At 36.4% G+C, this 20324-nt stretch overlaps 1 protein-coding gene across 1 annotated transcript in view; it reads left to right on the top strand.

Moving 5' to 3' along the window:
- The window catches only part of LOC131855563 (ammonium transporter Rh type A), a 56345-nt gene that overhangs the window by 26901 nt on the left and 9120 nt on the right, over positions 1-20324 (top strand). The window contains exons 3-5 of the mRNA XM_059206838.1: positions 5697-5839; positions 8780-8954; positions 17824-17936. Coding sequence (XP_059062821.1) covers positions 5697-5839; positions 8780-8954; positions 17824-17936 — 431 coding nt within the window. The remainder of the gene's footprint in view (positions 1-5696; positions 5840-8779; positions 8955-17823; positions 17937-20324) is intronic.

Consider the following 20324-nt stretch of genomic DNA (forward strand, 5'->3'; position numbering starts at 1 on the left):
GCGAGCCACGAGACTAAGTAGAGATGTGCTAACTCGTAATAAACATAACTCGAGTTGAAATTCAGGTAACTTGAGTAAACTCGAGTTGACTCGAGTTACCTGGGATAAACAGTTTTTTTTTTAATTTTTCGAACAAATCTAATGTTTTTGGCCGCAGCTAGCCTTGAAAGCTTCACCGAACCGTAGAGGGCGAGTAGAAATGGCACTTCAGAGCCGCGGAAGAACTTATGGAACGCATAATCATTTTAATGATGACATAACCGGACGAATATGCGAAAAAAAAATGATAACGACCTCAAATCAATATTGAAACAATTGTGACGAGTGAAAATTGTATGATATGAAATGATCGGAAAATTTCATGTCATTGTCGGTTCGATGACAGAATCTTGCTCTCGCTCTTTCACTTGATTCGTTCATTTACCAGTTGAATACTTCCAACTCGAGTTGGCAGAATTCAACTCGAGTTAACTCGAATTATGCGCAACTCGAGTTGACACATCTCTAAAACTAAGTCTGTTTTCTTTAATTAGCATGTAAAAAAACTTTGTATGTACATATATGTATAGATAACATGTCTTGTAATATCCGATATTGTTCATACAAAGTTAATATTATTTTTTACTTTTACAAGAAATGTAATGATGCTATACATAATTTGACTAGCTGTACTCGTGACTCCGTCCGCGTGGAATTTAACAAAAAGTTAAATAGAGAATTTTTCTAAAATAAAAGTAGCCTAAGTTACTCCTTATTACATCAGTTACCTGCCAAAATAAGTCCCGTCAAAATCGGTCCAGCCATTTCAGAGCTTATACGTAACAAACAGACAGACAGACAAAAATGGTAAAAAATATTAATTTGGTGTATGTACCGTGTTTATAATCATATGCATGTAGTAAAAAGCGGTTATTTCAATATTACAAACAGACACTCCATTTTTTTTTATATGTATAAATAACATGTGTTGTAATATCCGATATTGTTCATACAAAGTTAATATTATTTTTTACTTTTACAAGAAATGTAATGAAGCTATACATATTAATTGAATATTTTTATGTAATAAATTATTTAGAAAAGAAAGAAAGAAAGTAAGAAAGAAAATTTAAAAAGCAAAACGCAAATCGTTCTTCTTGCGATGAGACAGTTTTCCGAACGAGCGGTAGATTAAAAAAAGGATAACTGTGACTATTCAAAAGTGCTTAAATTAAGTTTATTTGAATAAAGGATTTTCTATTCTATTCTATTCTTTTGGTTATCCACATCAATAGCAGTAGAACAGTTTTTTTTATTTACGTACGTACTGACGTTTGATTATCCTAAACTACTGACCCGTACAACTTCGTCGGCGTAACATTTTCCCCTTTATTCCATTTTTTCCATTGCTGCTTCACTCCTGTTGGTTTCAAAGTGATGTTATATATAGCCTTCATCGATAAAAGGGCTATCCAGCACGAATTTTTCAACCCCTCCGATCGATCCCCAGTCCCATTCAAACGGGGTTCGATATTACGACGGTCTGAGCCGAGGTTCGAACCCCTAGCGGTGCCCTCAGACTAAAGTCGTACCCGTCAGGCGGGAGTTGGCCTTCAGCCGCTCCATAAGTCCTTCCTTTGGTTTGGAGTGCCATCTACACTCGCTCCCTAACGTCCGGTGAAGCTAAAGGCCAGCTGCGGCCAACAGCATAAGAGTAGTCCAAAAAAAAAAGGGATTTTTCAATTCGATATAGTACTTTCAGATATCAGAGCTTTGAAACAAATTCTTCAGCTTCATAATATTAGTATAGACCAGCTACTCGCCCCGGCTTCGCCTGGGTGTTCATGTATTATATATAAACCTTCTTCTAGAATCACTCAATATATTAAAAAAAATCCGTTGCGTAGTTTTAAAGATTTAAGCATACATAGGGACGGACAGACAGCGACAGCGACTATATTTTATAGATTTATAAATATATAAAACATAATATGTAATTAAAGGACGCCATTGCTCGTCTGTCACAAGTTTCTGATCTCAATTACCAGAGGCCGACTTCTGTAGACAACGAATCTAATAATTAACAAAAATGGAAAACATTAAGTAAATACACAATCGAATTACGAATCGAATTCGGCACTTGATGTTCCAATAAAAAAAATATGGGTTCCCCGCACAGCTTATTACCAAGTCTTTCAAGTTACATTAAAGAGAGATCCACTTTTTCGTTGTTTTTAAACAAAAATACGCGAAGAATAATTAAATAATAACATCGATGTAAATGTACCACAAGAGGATAATGTATCTCAATAAGATCCAACAATTAAAGATGATTTATTGGAACGAATGTAATCAAACAAGAAACGGGACTGTTTCATCAAATCTGAGTATAAAGAAACTAAGATATTCCCATGGGCAGACTCACTACCCACGTAAATATTGTATTGGTTTGGGAGAGATTTATAAATTTCATGCGTAATCCAGACCAATAAAAAAGGAACTTAAATTTGTTCTACAGATCACCTATATTTTTTTTCTTAAACTTATAACACTAGCTATTCACCCCGGCTCCGCACGGGTGTACATATATTACATATATAAACCATCCTCTTGAATCACTGTATCTATTAAAAAAACCGCTTCAAAATCCGTTGCGAAGTTTTAAAGATTTAAGCATACATAGGGACGGACAGACAGCTTTATTGCCTATTAGAGCTCACGACGGCCAGACATTGGTCTTATTAGTGAATGTGAAAGTTCTTGTATGTGTGTCCCCAACACAGGTAAGAACGATCCCCAAACATGAAACCTGGATCGTGGTTCCTTTGGCAGGTAACAGGTAACAAAGGTGTAAAAATTTTCATATCAAATTCGTTATTTTATGAAACTCAATTTTTTCACATATTGTTTGTAACAGTATTATTATAACTTGCGCTGCTCATTGCCAGACCCTTAGCATGGTTGCAACCCCCCGCCGGACACCCCTAAACTATATTATTTCATAAATATAAACTACATTAAAGCTGAAGTTTATATATATTATTCAAAGAACTATTAAACTGTGTTTCCTAAATTACCAGACAGTTTTGTTGGTTCTATCGTCCTACCAGACGCATTGAAACCGTATATTGGGTAACAATGGAGTATACAATTTCATATCAAATTCGTTATTTTATGAAACTCAATTTTTTCACATATTGTTCGTAACAGTATTATAACTTGCGCTGCTCATTGCCAGACCCTTAGTGTGGTTCCAACCCCCCGCCGGACACCCCTAAACTATATTATTTCATAAATATAAACTACATTAAAGCTGAAGTTTATATATATTATTCAGAGAACTATTAAACTGTGTTTCCTAAATTACCAGACAGTTTTGTTGGTTCTATCGTCCTACCAGACGCATTGAAACCGTATATTGGGTAACAACGGTGTAAACAATTTCATATCAAATTCGTTACTTTATTAAACTAAATTTTTTTACTCGTAACTGTTGTAGTAATAAGAAAAAAGACTTGGTAAAACGTAGAAAATATATTAATAATAGAGAACTAACATATTGACAACAGAAAGAATGAATTGAAGTATCAAAAACAAGAATGTAATATAAAACAAACTATAAATTTAAATACAAATTTAGAATATAAAATACATATCTGATTAGCCAACAACAGTAACAAAAATAAATAGCAACACAACGTTAAAAATCCGTTTAGTAGTTGTTGCGTGAAAGAGTAACAAACATCCATCCACCCAGCTATGTATAATCACAAACTTTCTCTCTCATTTATAATATTAGTAAGAATAGAATAGAATAGAAAATCATTTATTCAAATAAACTTACATTGAAGCACTTTTGAATAGTCATCACATTTTTTTTAATCTACCGCTCATTCGGAAAGCTGTCTCGTCACAAGAAGAACGAGCAAGAAACTTGCGTGTTGCTCTTTTAAATAATTTTATTCTTACTATACAATTTAAGTTTAAGTGTGTGAATACAAACTACCGATTAGCACTAATTCAATTAAATAATCAAATAGAAAAAATATTGAATACACAACAACTGGTTACACAATTAATAAGAGGAAATCAGTCATAGTGATTAGAGCAGACCAGTCCCTACAAGCACCACCCGTTCACGAGTATGACGGATGAGCCAGTCATCACTGCGCTCGACCATATTTTAGGGAGCCCAATGACCCGGCCCACCACGCCGCCACAAGTCTGGACATTTTAGTGAGCATGACTACTCAAAACACTAGACCACGTCATAACTACTCACACTTGCCACAGTCATAGTATTCATATTTTACATAAATTATTATGCATGCTGCAATCAATACAAAAACCGCTACGCTTTCATATTCCCAAAATAATTAAATCAAGAAAGCAATGAGATAAATAAATTATAACGTTGTATGCTAATGAACTAATTATTTACTTGATATGTTGTCATCTATGAATTCGTCTATCCTGTAATAGGCTTTCTTACGCAAAAATTGTTTAATATAAGATTTAAATTGCCTCTCTGTTAGATTTAGTGCAGATTCTGGCAGTTTATTATAGAATCTTACGCAATTACCATATAATGAATTACTGACTTTGTGCAGACAGCATTTAGGTAAAATTAGCTTATTTTCATTGTGTAAGTTTCTACTTGTACAGTCTTTGAGTTTTTTAAAACTCTCTAAATTCTTCCTTGTAGACATGATATTTTCATAAATGTATTGTGAAGTAACGGTGAGGATATTTGATTCTTTAAAGCACTGACGTAATGACGATAAGATGTTTAGCCGTCGGCCATGTTTCTTTCTTGTTAGCCCATTAAAACTACTCAATACTTGTCGTTTTATTTTTCATTCCCGTAAGAATTCCCTGAAATCCTTTCTTTCGGGATCCCCGCCCTTCGTAAAAGGTTACGGTATCAAAACTGTCTTGTTATCCCACTGTTTATCTAAGTATAGTGATAATGTGATATACACTTACGTATATGATAATCCAAGTATTATTCAACATGTCTGTGAGAGTGACAGCCTTTTGGTAGAAAGTGGAGTAATCTATACATATATAAAACTGGAGTATCTGTTTGTAATAATGAAACAACCATTTTTTACTACATGCATATGAATATAAATATGGTACATACACCAAAATATCATTTTTTACAATTTTTGTCTGTCTGTCTGTCGTTCTGTTTGTTCCGGCTAATCTCTGAAATGGCTGGATCGATTTTGAGGGGATTTTTTTTGGCAGGTAGTTGATGTAATAAGAAGTAACTTAAGCTACTTTTATTTTAGAAAAATCTAGTCAAAATCCACGCGGACGAAGTCTCAGATACAGCATAAATATTTTCACTTACTTGTTCTTATTATCGACCTCGGTGCTCTAGCGGTCTAACACATCGCTTTACGACCGATGGTCGCGGGTTCGATTCCTCGCACGGCACAAACATTTGTATTCATGAGTATGATTGTTTGTATCGGTCTAGATGTTATCTATGTATATTATGAATGTATTTACAAAAAAAATATCTGAGTTAACTGATACATATCAGTAATCTACTCGTAGTACCCATAACACAAGCTTTAGCTAACTTAACTTGGGTCTAGATGGAGCTGTGTGAATTGTCCTGAGATTATTATTATTATTATTATTATTATATTCGTGTTCAGGACTCATGTTGCATACTCTAAATATACGTAATGTTGTTATTGTAGAAGCAGACATCATGGCGGCCACGGTGCTAATCACGTTTGGAGCGTTGCTCGGAATAGCAAGCGGCATACAGTTGCTATTCATTGCTATTGTTGAAACCGCAGTGGCCTGTCTAAATCTTTGGTTGGTGACAGACGTATTCAAGGTTTGTACTTAATTTCGGACTACTCTAATGCTGTTGGCCGCAGCTGGCCTTTACAGCTTCACCGGACGATAGGGGGCGAGTGCAGATGGCACTGCAAACCCGCGGAAGGACTTATGGAGCGGCTGAAGGCCAACCGCCTGACGGATACGACTTTAATCTAAGGGCACTGTTAGGGGTTCGAACCTCGGCTCAGGCCATTTTTGAAAACCCCCTTCCGATCGATCCCCCGTCAAGTTCAAACTATTGTACTATTATATTACTTTACTTAGTACAGATAAGATTACAGTGGGATAACAACGTTTATAACGTCACATCTTTAACATCTTTACATAGTATAAAAAGAAGTCGCTTCCTATGTCTGTTCGCTTAGATCTATTAAACTACGCAACGGATTTTAATGCAGTGTTTAGCAATAGATTGAGTGATTCAAGAGGAATGTTTATATGTATAATATAAAATAAACTCAGGGCAATTCACACAGCGCCATCTAGACCTAATTTAAGCTAGCTAAAGCTTGTATTATGGGTACTAGATAACTGATACATATACACAGATATTTTTTGTAAATACATACATATTATACATAAAAAACATCCAGACGGATACAAACAATCATACTCATGAATACAAATGTTTGTGCCGTGCGAGGAATCGAACCCGCGACCATCGGTCGTAAAGCGGTATGCTAGACCGCTAGACCACCGAGGTCGTCAAATAATACCTACATGTACATACGTATGAAGCCGGGGCAGGCGGATAGTTAAATATAAATACAATGCTTACAACCTAAGTATGGTTTAAAAAATATTAGTAGCCATTTTACGCCAATAGCTGGTAAATGTTGTATTGTACTGAAACTAATATTCAATCAATTTAAATTTGTTATTAAACACTCACTGTTTCTTGCCAATTCTCAATTGAAACAATACCACGAACCAAAATTATACGGAACAGAAATTATGTAAAAATAAATAAGTGGCTGAAATGTTCTACATGAATCAATAAGTTTGAGTTTAAACAAAAATTACGATCTGAACAAGTACGTACCTTAACGTACCTTAAGAAAACGATAAATGAAATACAGGTGAATTATCAAAATGACACAGGTGTATAATTATAATAATAATTAAAATAAAAAAGAAAATAAGAAAAATAGACATATTAAGACCATAAGAAAAAAGAGGTATGAAAAATTACAATAAGATACCAAAGGATATATACTAGAATTACCCTTAAGTAAGTTCAAAACATCTGTTAAATCATATTTACTGAGCAAAGCCTATTACTCACTAAACGATTACTTGAATGACGAGCGTGCATGGCAATAGTTGTTCATGCAATTGATTTTTATTAATGTTAGACATAGATACCTATATAAATATACATTGTAAATAAACTGGCTTTAAAAAAAAGTAATTCAATTGAGTATCTTACCAATTCTTCTCAATTGGATCTATATACCGAACTGGACGGTAGGGAAAAAATTAAAAATATAATGTAAAAATTAGACGTTCATAAGCGGCTAAAATGTCCTACATGAATAAATTATTTTTTAATTTGAATTTGAATTTGAGCGAAGAAGAAAAAGATAAGCCAGGGATCGTGACAAAATTTTAAAGTCCACTGACAAAATGTAGAGTATTTTTAATTGTTACGTACATACATGGCAGGTACATAAACTCGTACATCAAAAGCAACGTACGTGAACTATAACTTCATTTTTATTTCTGTAATAAACACACGACGCTTTGTAAAGCATTTTTAAACTTGTGCATAACATTCGTAGAATACTCAGCGAGATGTCTATGGTATGTAGAGCTCTAGATTTCAGGCTACACCTAACTCAATAGAAATAGAAATAATCTTTATTCAAATAAACTCAATACAAGCACTTTTGAATAGTCATATTTTTTATTCTACCACTCATTCGGAACGCAGACTCGACACGAGAGGAACGGGCAAGAAACTTGTGTGTTTCTCTTTTGAATAAATGGTATTTTAAATAAATACATACATATATAGTAGTAACAAGTAGGAGGCGTGTGGTAATCAACATAGAAACTGCTACGTAGTCATTCTTTGTGCAATCAGATAATATTATCAGAGCTATGTAAAATGTACCTCAAACCTGACAAATGTGTAAATGTATATTTATATCAATAATGGTTGTCATTAAATGTATTTCTTCTTCTTAATAATAATTATTACATTAGTAAAAGCCTACGTAATAATAACAAACTATCTAAATGACGTGTTAGTAACTCATTTTAAGTTAATTGCTCAAGGTTTTACAACAAACTGATAATATTTCTGATTACACTAGTAACTGGGTACACTGCAGTCGCAAAAATATTTATTTTTTGTCTATGGACTAGACTGAAGATATTTTTTTTATAAATTTACTAGCTACTCGCCCCGGGTTTGCATGGGTATACATATATTATATATATAGCCCTTCCACTTGAATCACTCTATTAAAAACCGCTTCAAAATTCGTAGCGTAGTTCGAGCGCAATGATGGGTGCTCATCACGAGTATGACGGATGCGCCCGTCATACTCGTGATGAGATCACGCTCTTATCACTACGACTGATTTAATCTTATTGTGTATTTATATTTGACCCTAATAAATTTGTGCTGGTTGATAGTTTGTATTCACACGTTTCGACTTGAAAAATGTGAACTTACAAGGATTGTTTAAAAGAGCAACACACAAGTTTCTTGCGCGTTCTTCTTGTACAGCTTTCCAAATAGAGTAAGAGTGATAGAATAAAAAAAAATGTTATGACTATTCAAAAGTGTTTAAATGAAGTTTATTTGAATAAATGATTTTCTATTCTATTCTTAAACACTTAAGCTTACATAGGGACAGACAGCGACAGCGACTTTGTTTTATGATGTGTATGTACTATGTAATGATGATGATTATTTTTATTTCAGGCAGCTGATGTTGGTGGCTCAATAGCAATACACACGTTTGGTGCGTACTTTGGCCTCGGTGTCAGTGCGGCGCTGAGAAATAAAAAAACGGATCCAGCTGGTGGTAACGGTCACACGGTACAAACAGTCGACCTCAATGGACCCAGCTATGTGTCAGATGTCACTGCCATGATAGGTGAGTCTGTTCACTACCATTTTGTAAACCTAAATGATGTTACAAACGAATTTGATCCTTTTGTATCATTGTAATAGAATAGTATATTACACGAGATTCAAACTAACCTAATATTTTTAATAATAATAATAATAAGACAACAGTGATAATAATAATAATCTCAGGACATATCACACAGCGCCATCTAAACCCAAGTTAAGCTAAAGCTTGTGTTATGGGTACTAGATAACTGATACAAATACATAGATACATTTTTATTCGTATATACATAAATATTATATATAGAAACACCCAGACCATTAATAATCATACTCATGAATACAAATGTTTTTTGCCGTGTGAAGAATCGAGCCCGCGACCGTCGGAAGTAAGACGTTGTGGTAAACCGCTAGACCGATTAATCTAAATATATATAACTCAAAGGTGACTGACACAGTGATCTATCAACGCACAGCCAAAACAGCTGGACGGATCGGGCTGAAATTTAGCATGCAGGGAGATGTTATGACGTAGGCATCCGCTAAGAAAGGATTTTGATTCATTCTACCCCTAAAGGTATAAAATAGGGGATGAAAGTTTGTATGAAACTTTGTCAATTTTAAACCGATCGGGCTGAGACTTTGCATGCATAAAGCTACTATGACGTAGGCGTCCCCTAAGAAACGATTTTGATAAGTTCCACCCCTAAGAGGATAAATTAACGCAAGCGAAGCCGCGGGCAAAAGCTAGTATTATATATAAATAAATTAATTACCATGTGTCCAAAAGCAGAGTACCTTTATACGTACACAGGGCCCTCCATCATTATAGTAAATAGATACTAAAATTAGAGCAAGTACACAAATATACTACTGTCAAAGTTTAACAAATATTATACAATCGTAGATTCTGTGAAATATTCAAAATCGAATCTCCAATGGACCGCACAAGTCTACACCTCAACTCAGACAAAGTGATTGACAGAATACCCGGAACAATTTTGTATTCATTTCCAATAGAGCAGTGCTGCACGTTGGGTCGAACATTAAAATTTCAGTAATTACAGATATAACTTCAACAATTCCATAATTATAATCTCTTAATAATGTTAATAATAATAATATTTTGTGTTTGAATATATTACCCCCGTAAAAAGGGAGATATAATAAATATATATATATAATTATAATAATAATCTCAGGACAATTCACACAGCGCCATCTAGACCCAAGTTAAGCTAGATAAAGCTTATGTTACGGGCACTAGATAACTAATACAAATATTATACATATACATATATATTTTCGTAAATACATAGAAAACACCCAGATACAAACAATCATACTCATGAATCTTTCAATTCTTGTCCCTGACGGGTCTAGGTAACGAATTCTGAAAGGGGGCGAGTACATTAGATCAATACAGGTCGCAGTGCTACAGGTGCTACCGGCACCTGAGAATTTATAAAAAAATAATCTACGTACAGAGCTATCAGTTGTACCCATAACACAAGCTCTGTTTATCTCGGATTCCTAAGAATATCCTTCAATTCTTGTCCCTGACGGGTCTAGGTAGCGAACTTTGAAAAAGGGCGAGCACAATAGATCTATGTAGGTCGCAGTGCTACAGGTTCAGGTACCTGACAATAGCCCAAACAACCCAATAAAAAAAAATCAATAATTGGTGTTAAAGAAAAAAAAATCAAAAATCCGATTATATTAAAAAATTTATACTAAACGCGAAAATAATAATAAATATTTTTTTTTATACTACTATGGTGGCAAACGATCATACGGCCCATCTGATGGTAAATGGGTATCGTAGCCTATGGACGCCTGAAACACCAGGGGTAAATGTAAATGTAATTGTATGTTGGACTCCAGTATCCGCAATTAGCCTCTCATTCGGGCCGTTGTGCGTGCAGAGCCAGACTACTAACGTAGCCAGCCAAAAGCGCAGAAGACTGCTGGTGTCTTCACAGGCTTCACGGAGCGACCTCACCATTCCGAGGATTTGTTTTCGTTGTTGGGCCACTGCCGTGCACTCCAGGATTACGTGAGCCGCCGTTTCTTCAGCTTCAAAGCAGCCCCGACAAAGGGGGCTGTCTGTAGCATCAATTTTGTATAAGTGTTTGTTTAAGGAACAATGGCCCGTTATTGTCCCTATCATTATTTTGAGGTTATGTCTATCTAGATTAAGTAGAAACAAATACCAGGGGTATACGTGCGCGATCTCAACCAAACCTTGACTGCCAATATCCCAAACAACCCAATAAAAAAGCTACTGGTTTCAATAAGCAAAATCACCCTCGCCAAAGGTGTCGACCTTCCGTCTGACTGTAATATCTACTAGTGGATTTAGCAATGACATGCAATCTTACCGTCTGCAATACTGGAAATCATCCCACCTTCACCTCCACTACAGTCGATACCATCCACGAATCCATAGTGGACATCACGCTGGCCTCAGGACGAGCTGCAGATAGGATAGCGGACTGGAAAGTCAATCCCGACATCTGCCCGGCATCGGATCACCACGGCATTGAATTCTATTACTACATCAAAAAACGAATCCTGAAAAAACAAGCCAAACTTACCACGTTCAAGTACGCCACCTCTGGAACATGCTGGAACGAATTCAAAGAAAAACTTACCGATCATCTCCCCCTGGAAATAAAAGACCACAATAGAATCTCTAACATGAACTCTACAGAACTAGATAGCTACATACACAGTCTAACCAATAGCATACAAACCTTCTGCGACGATCAGCTTCCCTGCTCCCGGCCCCGTGAAGCCCGATGCCCGTGGTGGAACGATGACCTGGAACAAAGTAAAGCAAAGGTTATTAAACAACATCATAAACTCTGTAGGTTAAAAAGACAGGGTAGACCGCTGGATGAAGCAATAGCTTTAAAAAACTCCCTTCGATTGGAATACTCAAAGCTGTTCAGTGAGTATTCCAACAAGCACTTCCGCGAATTCTGCAATAGACAGGGAAAAGAGGATGTATGGGCTGTCACAAATAGAATTATTAAAACCGCACCTGCACCGCAACCTCCAACTACAATACAAAAACCCGATGGGACTTTCACCCAAACCCCAATTGAAACAGCCGAAGCTATTCTCCATAAATTTTTCCCTGATGATACGCCGGACACTAGGCAGGCCCACCTGGAACATAGAATACAGTCAAATCTACCCCCTCCCAATACCCCTAATGAACCCCCTTTCACCATAGATGAAGTCCTCCTAACTGCTAAAGAAAGCAATCCAAAAAAAGCTCCCGGACCAGATCACCTTACCGCCGACATTATTGTTGCAGTCGTCGAATCCATTCCCGAAGTAATCACCACCGTCATGAACAGATGCCTTGCGATAGGACATTTCCCTACGATTTGGAAGGTAGCACGCATCAAACTCATCCCAAAGAATGGTCAACAGAGTAACGCCAATAGCCTTACCTCTAGACCAATAGGTCTCCTCAACATCCTAGGAAAGCTATTGGAAAAACTCGTCATGCAACGCCTCACTCATCACATCTACACCACAAACGTCAACAACTCCCGTCAATATGGTTTCAAACCCCAAGTCTCCACCGCACACGCTTTAGATAATGCCATCAGCAAAATTAGAACAGCCTCAACATCCGGCTACCAAGTCCTAGCCGTATCCCTTGATATCAAAGCCGCCTTTGATCACGCTTGGTGGCCTAACATCCTAAATAGACTTAGACTCATCGGTTGCCCCAGAAACGTATACGCTGTTCTGGCCAGCTATCTGAGGGACAGAACAGTCTCACTAAATCTGGCAGATGCCTCAGCCGCCAAACCACTGTCGAGAGGTTGCATACAGGGTTCTGTATGTGGGCCGGCAATGTGGAACCTGGTCCTGGACGGGCTTTTCGACCTGAGCCTTCCGGAAGGATGCCATCTTCAAGCATTCGCTGATGATGTGCTCCTGATTGTTCAGGCGAAAAGCGCGGCCACACTTCAGGAGACCGCGGATGAGGCTCTGCATCAAATTCACAACTGGGGTTTAGATTCCAAACTCTCATTCGGACCATCCAAAACTGTCGCCATCACCTTCACCAGTAAAGCTCGTAAGTGCCGTATCTATATGGACGGTCACATCATCCCATTTCATAACCATATCAAACTACTCGGAGTCATCATCGATCGCAAACTCACCTTCATCCAACATGTCAACCACACCATCGACAAATGTAAAAAATTATACCATAAAATCATCAAATTCATCCGTCCCACATGGGGTGTCAGCCCCGGAAACATTAGAACCATCTATCATCAAGTCATTGAACCCATTATCTGTTACGCTTCCGGAATTTGGAGCTCAGCGCTCAAATTCAAACTCTGTCAAACCAAACTCACCTCATTGCAACGATCATTCGCTATCACCATCATCAGAGGGTTCAGGACGATCAGCACACCCGCGGCTATCGTCCTGGCCGGTCTTCATCCCATATGTGGCAGGGTTCGGGCGGCTGCGCAGGCCGAGCTTGCTCGGGTGCGCAGAGTAGCCGGAATTCTGCCACATGACATTCCACTCGACTCACCCACTCCACCATCCGATCTCCTACATCCTAGGCAGAGAAGGGGAATCTCCTTCATGGAGGCCGACTCTGCCGAGGAACTCACACACATTCTCGACCCCACTTCATTCACTTGCTACACTGACGGTAGTAAGCACCACGGCAAGGTCGGTGCAGCGGTCGTCATCCGGAACCCGAGCGGCTCTACAGTTCTGAGCAAGAAGCTCAAACTGCATGATGTCTGTTCGGTGTTTCAAGCGGAGATGGCCGCCATCGATCAAGCATGCCAACTCATCATCACGAAAAAACTGTCACCCGCAATCATCCTCACGGACAGCAAGTCATCGCTGATGGAACTGTCCAATCATAACAGCACCAATCATCTTTGTAACAACATTTTTAAATTACTCCATCTAGCCAAACATCACAACATCAACATTTCATTCATTTGGATCAGATCACACATCGGGATACCTGGTAATGAGGAGGCCGACCTCGCGGCCAAATCAGCAGCCAACTCCCATTCATCCCCTTCATTCTCCAAATTCCCCCTCAGCTACATAAAACATCACTTCATGCAGTTAAGTAAAGCCGAACTAGAGGACTTATACGACACGACAGACAATTGCCAGTATACCAAGCAGTGGTGCAGCAATTACGCTGAGCTGCTGCTTGTGATACAAGCCTTCCCTCCAAACTTTCATTTCACCCAGCTTCTCACCGGTCATTCATACTGCAAATCATACCTCAAACGGTTCGGGATCACCTCGGACGACAAATGCCCTTGCAACGATGATGCTCCGCAAACTATGGAGCATCTCGTCAAGGAGTGTCCGAGGTTTGGTCCCACGAGGCTCGACCATGAGACGGCTTGTAGCATGGTTCGGGTCTCAGAACCATTCCATCTCCCATCCATCATCAAACATCAATCAACCATCGACACTTTCACATCACACATATCATACATCATTCACAACCTCAAACATTTCAATCAAACATAATCATCATCACCAACATTCCCATACCTCTATCATCAACATTCTCATACCATCATCATATCCATACCATCGTCATCCAAACCACCAACGTCTTTATTTTGTTTCCTTTTTTCTTCGTTTTGTTATTTTGTTTAATCTTTCATTTGTTTCGTTTTACATCTATTGTCGTTTTGTTTTGTTCCTTTACTTGTTTCATATTGTTTTGTCTTCGTTAATTTTTATTTTTGTTGTTACTTGGTTAATTTTGTTTTATTATAATATTTAATAATGTTATATATATCTATAAAAATGTATATATTACAACAAGCGAATTCAATTTTACACCTAATAAAAACATAAGTTGAAAAAATCCGTTCCAACTCTGCTGAAGCGAGCGTAAACCAAAAGCGCAAACGCTAAGGCATAAGAGTACATTAAACAGACTCTCAATTAAAAAAAAAAAAAAATATCTACTAGTAACTTTTTAATTCCCATAATTAATTCTCAACGGAAAGAGAAACAATTTTCATTAGTAAATAAGCTGGCTGTAGGTAAGTGAAGTACCCACTCGGCGTTCAATTTATTCAAATCATGATACTAGCTTTGTTTTGTAATTTAAAGTAATTAAAACAAATCCGTGGAGCAGTAGCTTCGCTTTAAAATCTAATTTGTGAACGTAACTTAATTTATATTTTCCAACATCGATATTCAATTGATAGCTTAGAACAAACATTTTATTTATTTTATTAATACTTATATTAGAAACGCGAAAGTTTGTGTTTATTTATTTTTAAGGATTACCAACGTTAGATACAGCAACAAAAATCTGTCGTGATTCTATACAATTCTAATGATCTTATATTTTTTCGGACTACTCTACTGCTGGCCGCAGCTGGCCTTTACAGCTTCACCGGACGATAGGGGGCGAGTGCAGATGGCACTCCAAACCAAAGGAAGGACTTATAGAGCGGCTGAAAGCCAACTCCTGCCTGACGGATACGACTTTAGTCTGAGGGCACCGCTAGGGGTTCGAACCTCGGTTCAGGCCATCGTAATATCGATCCCCGTTTGAATTGGATGGGGGATCAATCGGAAGGGAGTTCTTATACCAACTGTTCCCGTATTTATAGGTAGGTATTTACAGCATGCTTTGAGTTTCAAGATATATGCATATATATAGTAGTATATTATATATGTCAATAATATGTACATCTATACATATAAATAAAATTGGAGTGTCTGTTTGTAATATTGAAATTACAGTTTTTTACTACATGCATATGAATATAAATACACGGTACGGTACATACACCAAAATAACATTTTTTACAATTTTTGGTCTGTCTGTCTATTTGTCTGTTTGTTCCGGCTAATCTCTGAAATGGCTGGACAGATTTTGATGGGACTTTTATTGGTAGGTAGCTGATGTAATAAGGAGTAATTTAAGCTACTTTTATTTTAGAAAAATAAAGTTAAATTCCACGCGGACGAAGTCGCGGGTACAATTAGTATTAATTCAAGTTGAATGTTACTAATTGCTTATATGCTTGGTTGGATGGATGTTTGTAACTGTTTCACGCAAAAACTACTGAACGGATTTTGATTAAATTTTACAGTAATATAGCTTATACATTAGAATAATACGTAAGCTATAAATTTAATGTATTTATAACTGCGGGCACTACTAGTTAGATTATGTATTGATATTATTTTTTAGATGGATATTACTATCAAAATATAGGTAATGCTATTTTTAAACTTTCGAGTTTATTATACACTAGCTACTCGCCCCGGCTTCGCCCGGGTGTACGTGTATTGTACATATAAACCTTCCTATTGAATCACTGTATCTGTTAAAAAAAACGCTTCAAAATCCGTTGCGTAGTTTTAGAGATTTAAGCATACATAGGGACAGACAGCGACAGCGACTTTATTTTATATTATGTAATGATTATTTTTATCATTATCCGGATCTTAACACGATACTTAAGTCGTGTTAAGATCCGGTTATACTATGTAATGATTATTTTTATTAATAACCGGATCTTAACACGATACTTAAGTCGTGTTAAGATCCGGTTAATAATATAAATAAGTAATGCCATCCGTGTATTCGATATTTCTGAATCATCTTCTATACATATAAATAAAATTGGAGTGTCTGTTTGTAATATTGCAATTACCGTATTTTACTACATCCATATGAATATAAATACGGTACAAACACCAAAATAACATTTTTTACAATTTTTATCTGTCTGTCTGTTTGTACAGGCTAATCTCTGAAATGGCTTAACCGATTTTGACGGAACTTCTATTGGTAGGTAGCAGATATAATAGGAGTAATTTAGGTTACTTTTATTTTAGAATAATTCTTTTACTTTAGAAAAATATAGGTAAACTCCGCGCAGACGAAGTCGCAGGAACAGCAAGTAATAAATAATAATGGAATGTTGGGTATTATTGAGTTCCCCATATTTGTACGGTATTATAACCGCCGTAATTACGGCTCAACTGAACAGTACATTGTGAGCTGATGTATTGATCTATCTTCACACGTCTTCATTTGTTATTACTATCGAAACTCGCTCGATAATCATCTTCTCACACAACACCCACCATATCTACATACGTGTTGTATTTTGTATGTTGCATGATATTTTTTCAAACACATTTTAGTATCATTAAATAATATTATCTTATCTGTGAAATGTGTCTCTATGAAATGTCCAAAAATGAGAAAAAAACACATTATATATTATATTATAATTATAATAAAATATACAATAATAAATAAAATAAACATAAATAAAAGATATATATATATATATATATATGACGAAACGATTATACCACAGATAACATAATATTACATAATTATACTAAGGTCGATAAATAGTGTGATTTTAACCTTTTCTTAAAGCAACCAATTGATGAACTTTCTTGTATATATTATTAATTTTAACAATATTTAGACGTATCAAGAATTAAAGAGCATTATGGAAGATCGCTGAAAGTGGCAAGAGCACCACCGACAAGAGTGTAGCTCTTAAATTATGAATGAATTAATGATGATTTTAATATTACGACTAAATAATAATTGCAATTTATTACAAAAATTATATTTCTTATTCAATCTTCTTATAATCGAAATTAATGAAATAATTTATATATATATAAAAATATACAAAAATTATCTCGTCTGCCTCTCTTGTTTTCTACTCGCTGTGCCCAACAGGGTCCAAAATTGATCTATATTGAATTATACATACCAACTGCTTACTCTAAACTTCTTTCTTTAAATTTATGGAATGCAAAGCTTTAATAAATATATAAATTGTAACCTAAGCGTATTGTTTTAGGTTCTATATTCCTGTGGATTTACTGGCCGTCTTTCAACTCCGGGCTGACCAACACCGACGTGGAGTATCAGAGAGCTGTCATCAACACATACCTGTCGCTGGCTGCAGCCACGGTGAGTTTAGACATACTCTGTATTGAGGGGCGGATCGGGAATTTATGGGCCCTGAGCTATATCTACTTAGGGGCCTACCTATCGTACCTAATTATATTACTCAACTAAAAAAAAATACGAAAATTCCCCGTTCCTTAGACGCGCACTTGCATGGGTTTATTTTTTTTTTATTAAGTATTTTACGGCGCTGGAAATTTCCTTTCAGCCAAACAATTATATTCTACAAATACAAATCAACTATTAATTACTAGGTACGATCTCAGTGTTACCAACCTTATGATAGGTTTTTTAACATTCTAGATATTTTTTTATATTCTAAATATCGTTTCAGTGGGGACTGGGTGGCCTTTGTATCCTCGGGGCCTTGGGCTGCAGCCCAAAAAGGCCTTAAGGCAGATCCGCCTATGTCTGTATTAACACTAACAAACTGTTTCTTTCTTAATTCATGACTGCGTGTAAGCCCCTTACACGCAGTCATTCAAGTATTACGTATGTAAGCACTATAAAGGGGCGGGGGGACTTTGTTTTGCTTATTTTGGATAACATGGGGGGCAGGGGAGTCTAGATGATGATTACGTCATCACTAGTTATTTACTTTTTTACACGAATGGCAACCTTCACATTGTCTTTGCTAAAAAACAATATATTAATTGAAAAATGTTTACGTAGTCATGTTGGAGGGGGTAAGAGCTTTGCTTATTTTGCTGACAAGGGGGATGAGGGGGGGGTTATTTACCCCATTTATTGTAATAAATCTGCTTACGTAATACTCGAATGTAAACTTACAAGGATTATTTAAAAGAGCAACACACAAGTTTCTTGCTCGTTCTTCTTGTGATGAGACAGCTTTCCGAATGAGCGGTAGATTAAAAAAAAATATGACTATTCAAAAGTGCTTAAATTAAGTTTATTTGAATGAATGATTTTCTATTCTTATTCTATTCTATTCCAACAGCTCCTAATCGAACTATCAAAGATTTTTTTGTCAGATCTACACATTTATATAAAACTCACAGTTATATAATTCAAATCCTGCGGTTTCACTCGTATAAAATTTATAGCCTATTTGTTAATCTGATGTATAAGCTATATTACCATAAAACTTCCACAAAATACGTTTAGTAGTTTTAGCGTCTAAGAGTAACAAACATCCATACATCCATCTATACCCACAAAATTTCGAGTTTATGATTCTTAAATTAATCTTCAAATATTTTTGTAGCATACGACTAATAGGTGCCTGATAAACAGTCATAAAATCTCACCAATCTATCCTGTAAGGCAGTGATTCCCAAACTGGTATATATCGACCCCCATGGGTCTATGACAAACTGCAAGGGGTCTGCGACACCAGTCATCTTGTTGTTTTTACTTTATATTTTCAACACTAAACTTTACTACAGTTAGAAATTTCCAAAAAAAACAATACCAGGTAAGAATCTACGGGTCTACCCGAAACCGAAAAATATGGCAAAGGGTCTACGACACAAAAACCTCTGCTGTAAGGTGTATATTTATCACGAACTTAATAGTAAAACGAAAATGTAAAAATAAAAATTTTACGTAAAAAAACGTTTGTGAAAAATAAGTATATATATGTATATATAAAAACAGATGTCTGTCGCCAACAGACATTATTCTAAAAATGACTAACTTGAGTTTTCTCAACTAATTTTCAAGAAAAATGTTCACCTGTACGAATTTACTATATATATAAATCTATACATATAAATAAAATCGGAGTGTCTGTTTGTAATACTGAAATAAGCATTTTTTTACTACATGCATAACATGAATATAAATACGTTACATACACCAAAATAACATTTTTTTACAATTTTGTCTGTATGTCTGTCTGTCTGTTTGCTCCGGCTAATGTTTGAAATGGCTGGACCGATATTGTCTGCAGTTTTTTTAACAGATAGCTGATGTAATAAGGAGTAACTTAGGCTACTTTTATTTTAGAAAAATGAAGTTAAATTCCAAGCGGACGAAGTCGCGGGTACAGCGAGTATGTTATAAAGTTGTTGTAACGAAGTAAGACCCACGTACTGTGGATTCAAACTTTACCAATTTTACGATACTTTGGAGGCTTGTAACTCGCAAAGACGGTTCACCTAATCACAAAACTCCTGGAACAGTTCAGATGGCATTCAAGAAGATCTGGTTCAAGATAACTCATTTGATATTACACAGCACACCGTCTTACTATATATATATATAGTCGCGGGTTCGACTCCCCCCCCCCCCCCCCTGGCTGACGGGGCACCAGTGCAGGATGATAAGATGAACATGAGGTCAAGTCAATCAGTCTATCGTGACAAATTCACCAGGAATTTATCACACTAGCGGGAACCGCGTGGAGGTCAAGCTGACATGGTAGATTGC

Source organism: Achroia grisella, unplaced genomic scaffold (assembly GCF_030625045.1).
Source record: "Achroia grisella isolate CSIRO2021 unplaced genomic scaffold, CSIRO_AGI_Agris_v1 utg146, whole genome shotgun sequence".
NCBI classification, from domain to species: Eukaryota; Metazoa; Arthropoda; class Insecta; order Lepidoptera; family Pyralidae; genus Achroia; species Achroia grisella.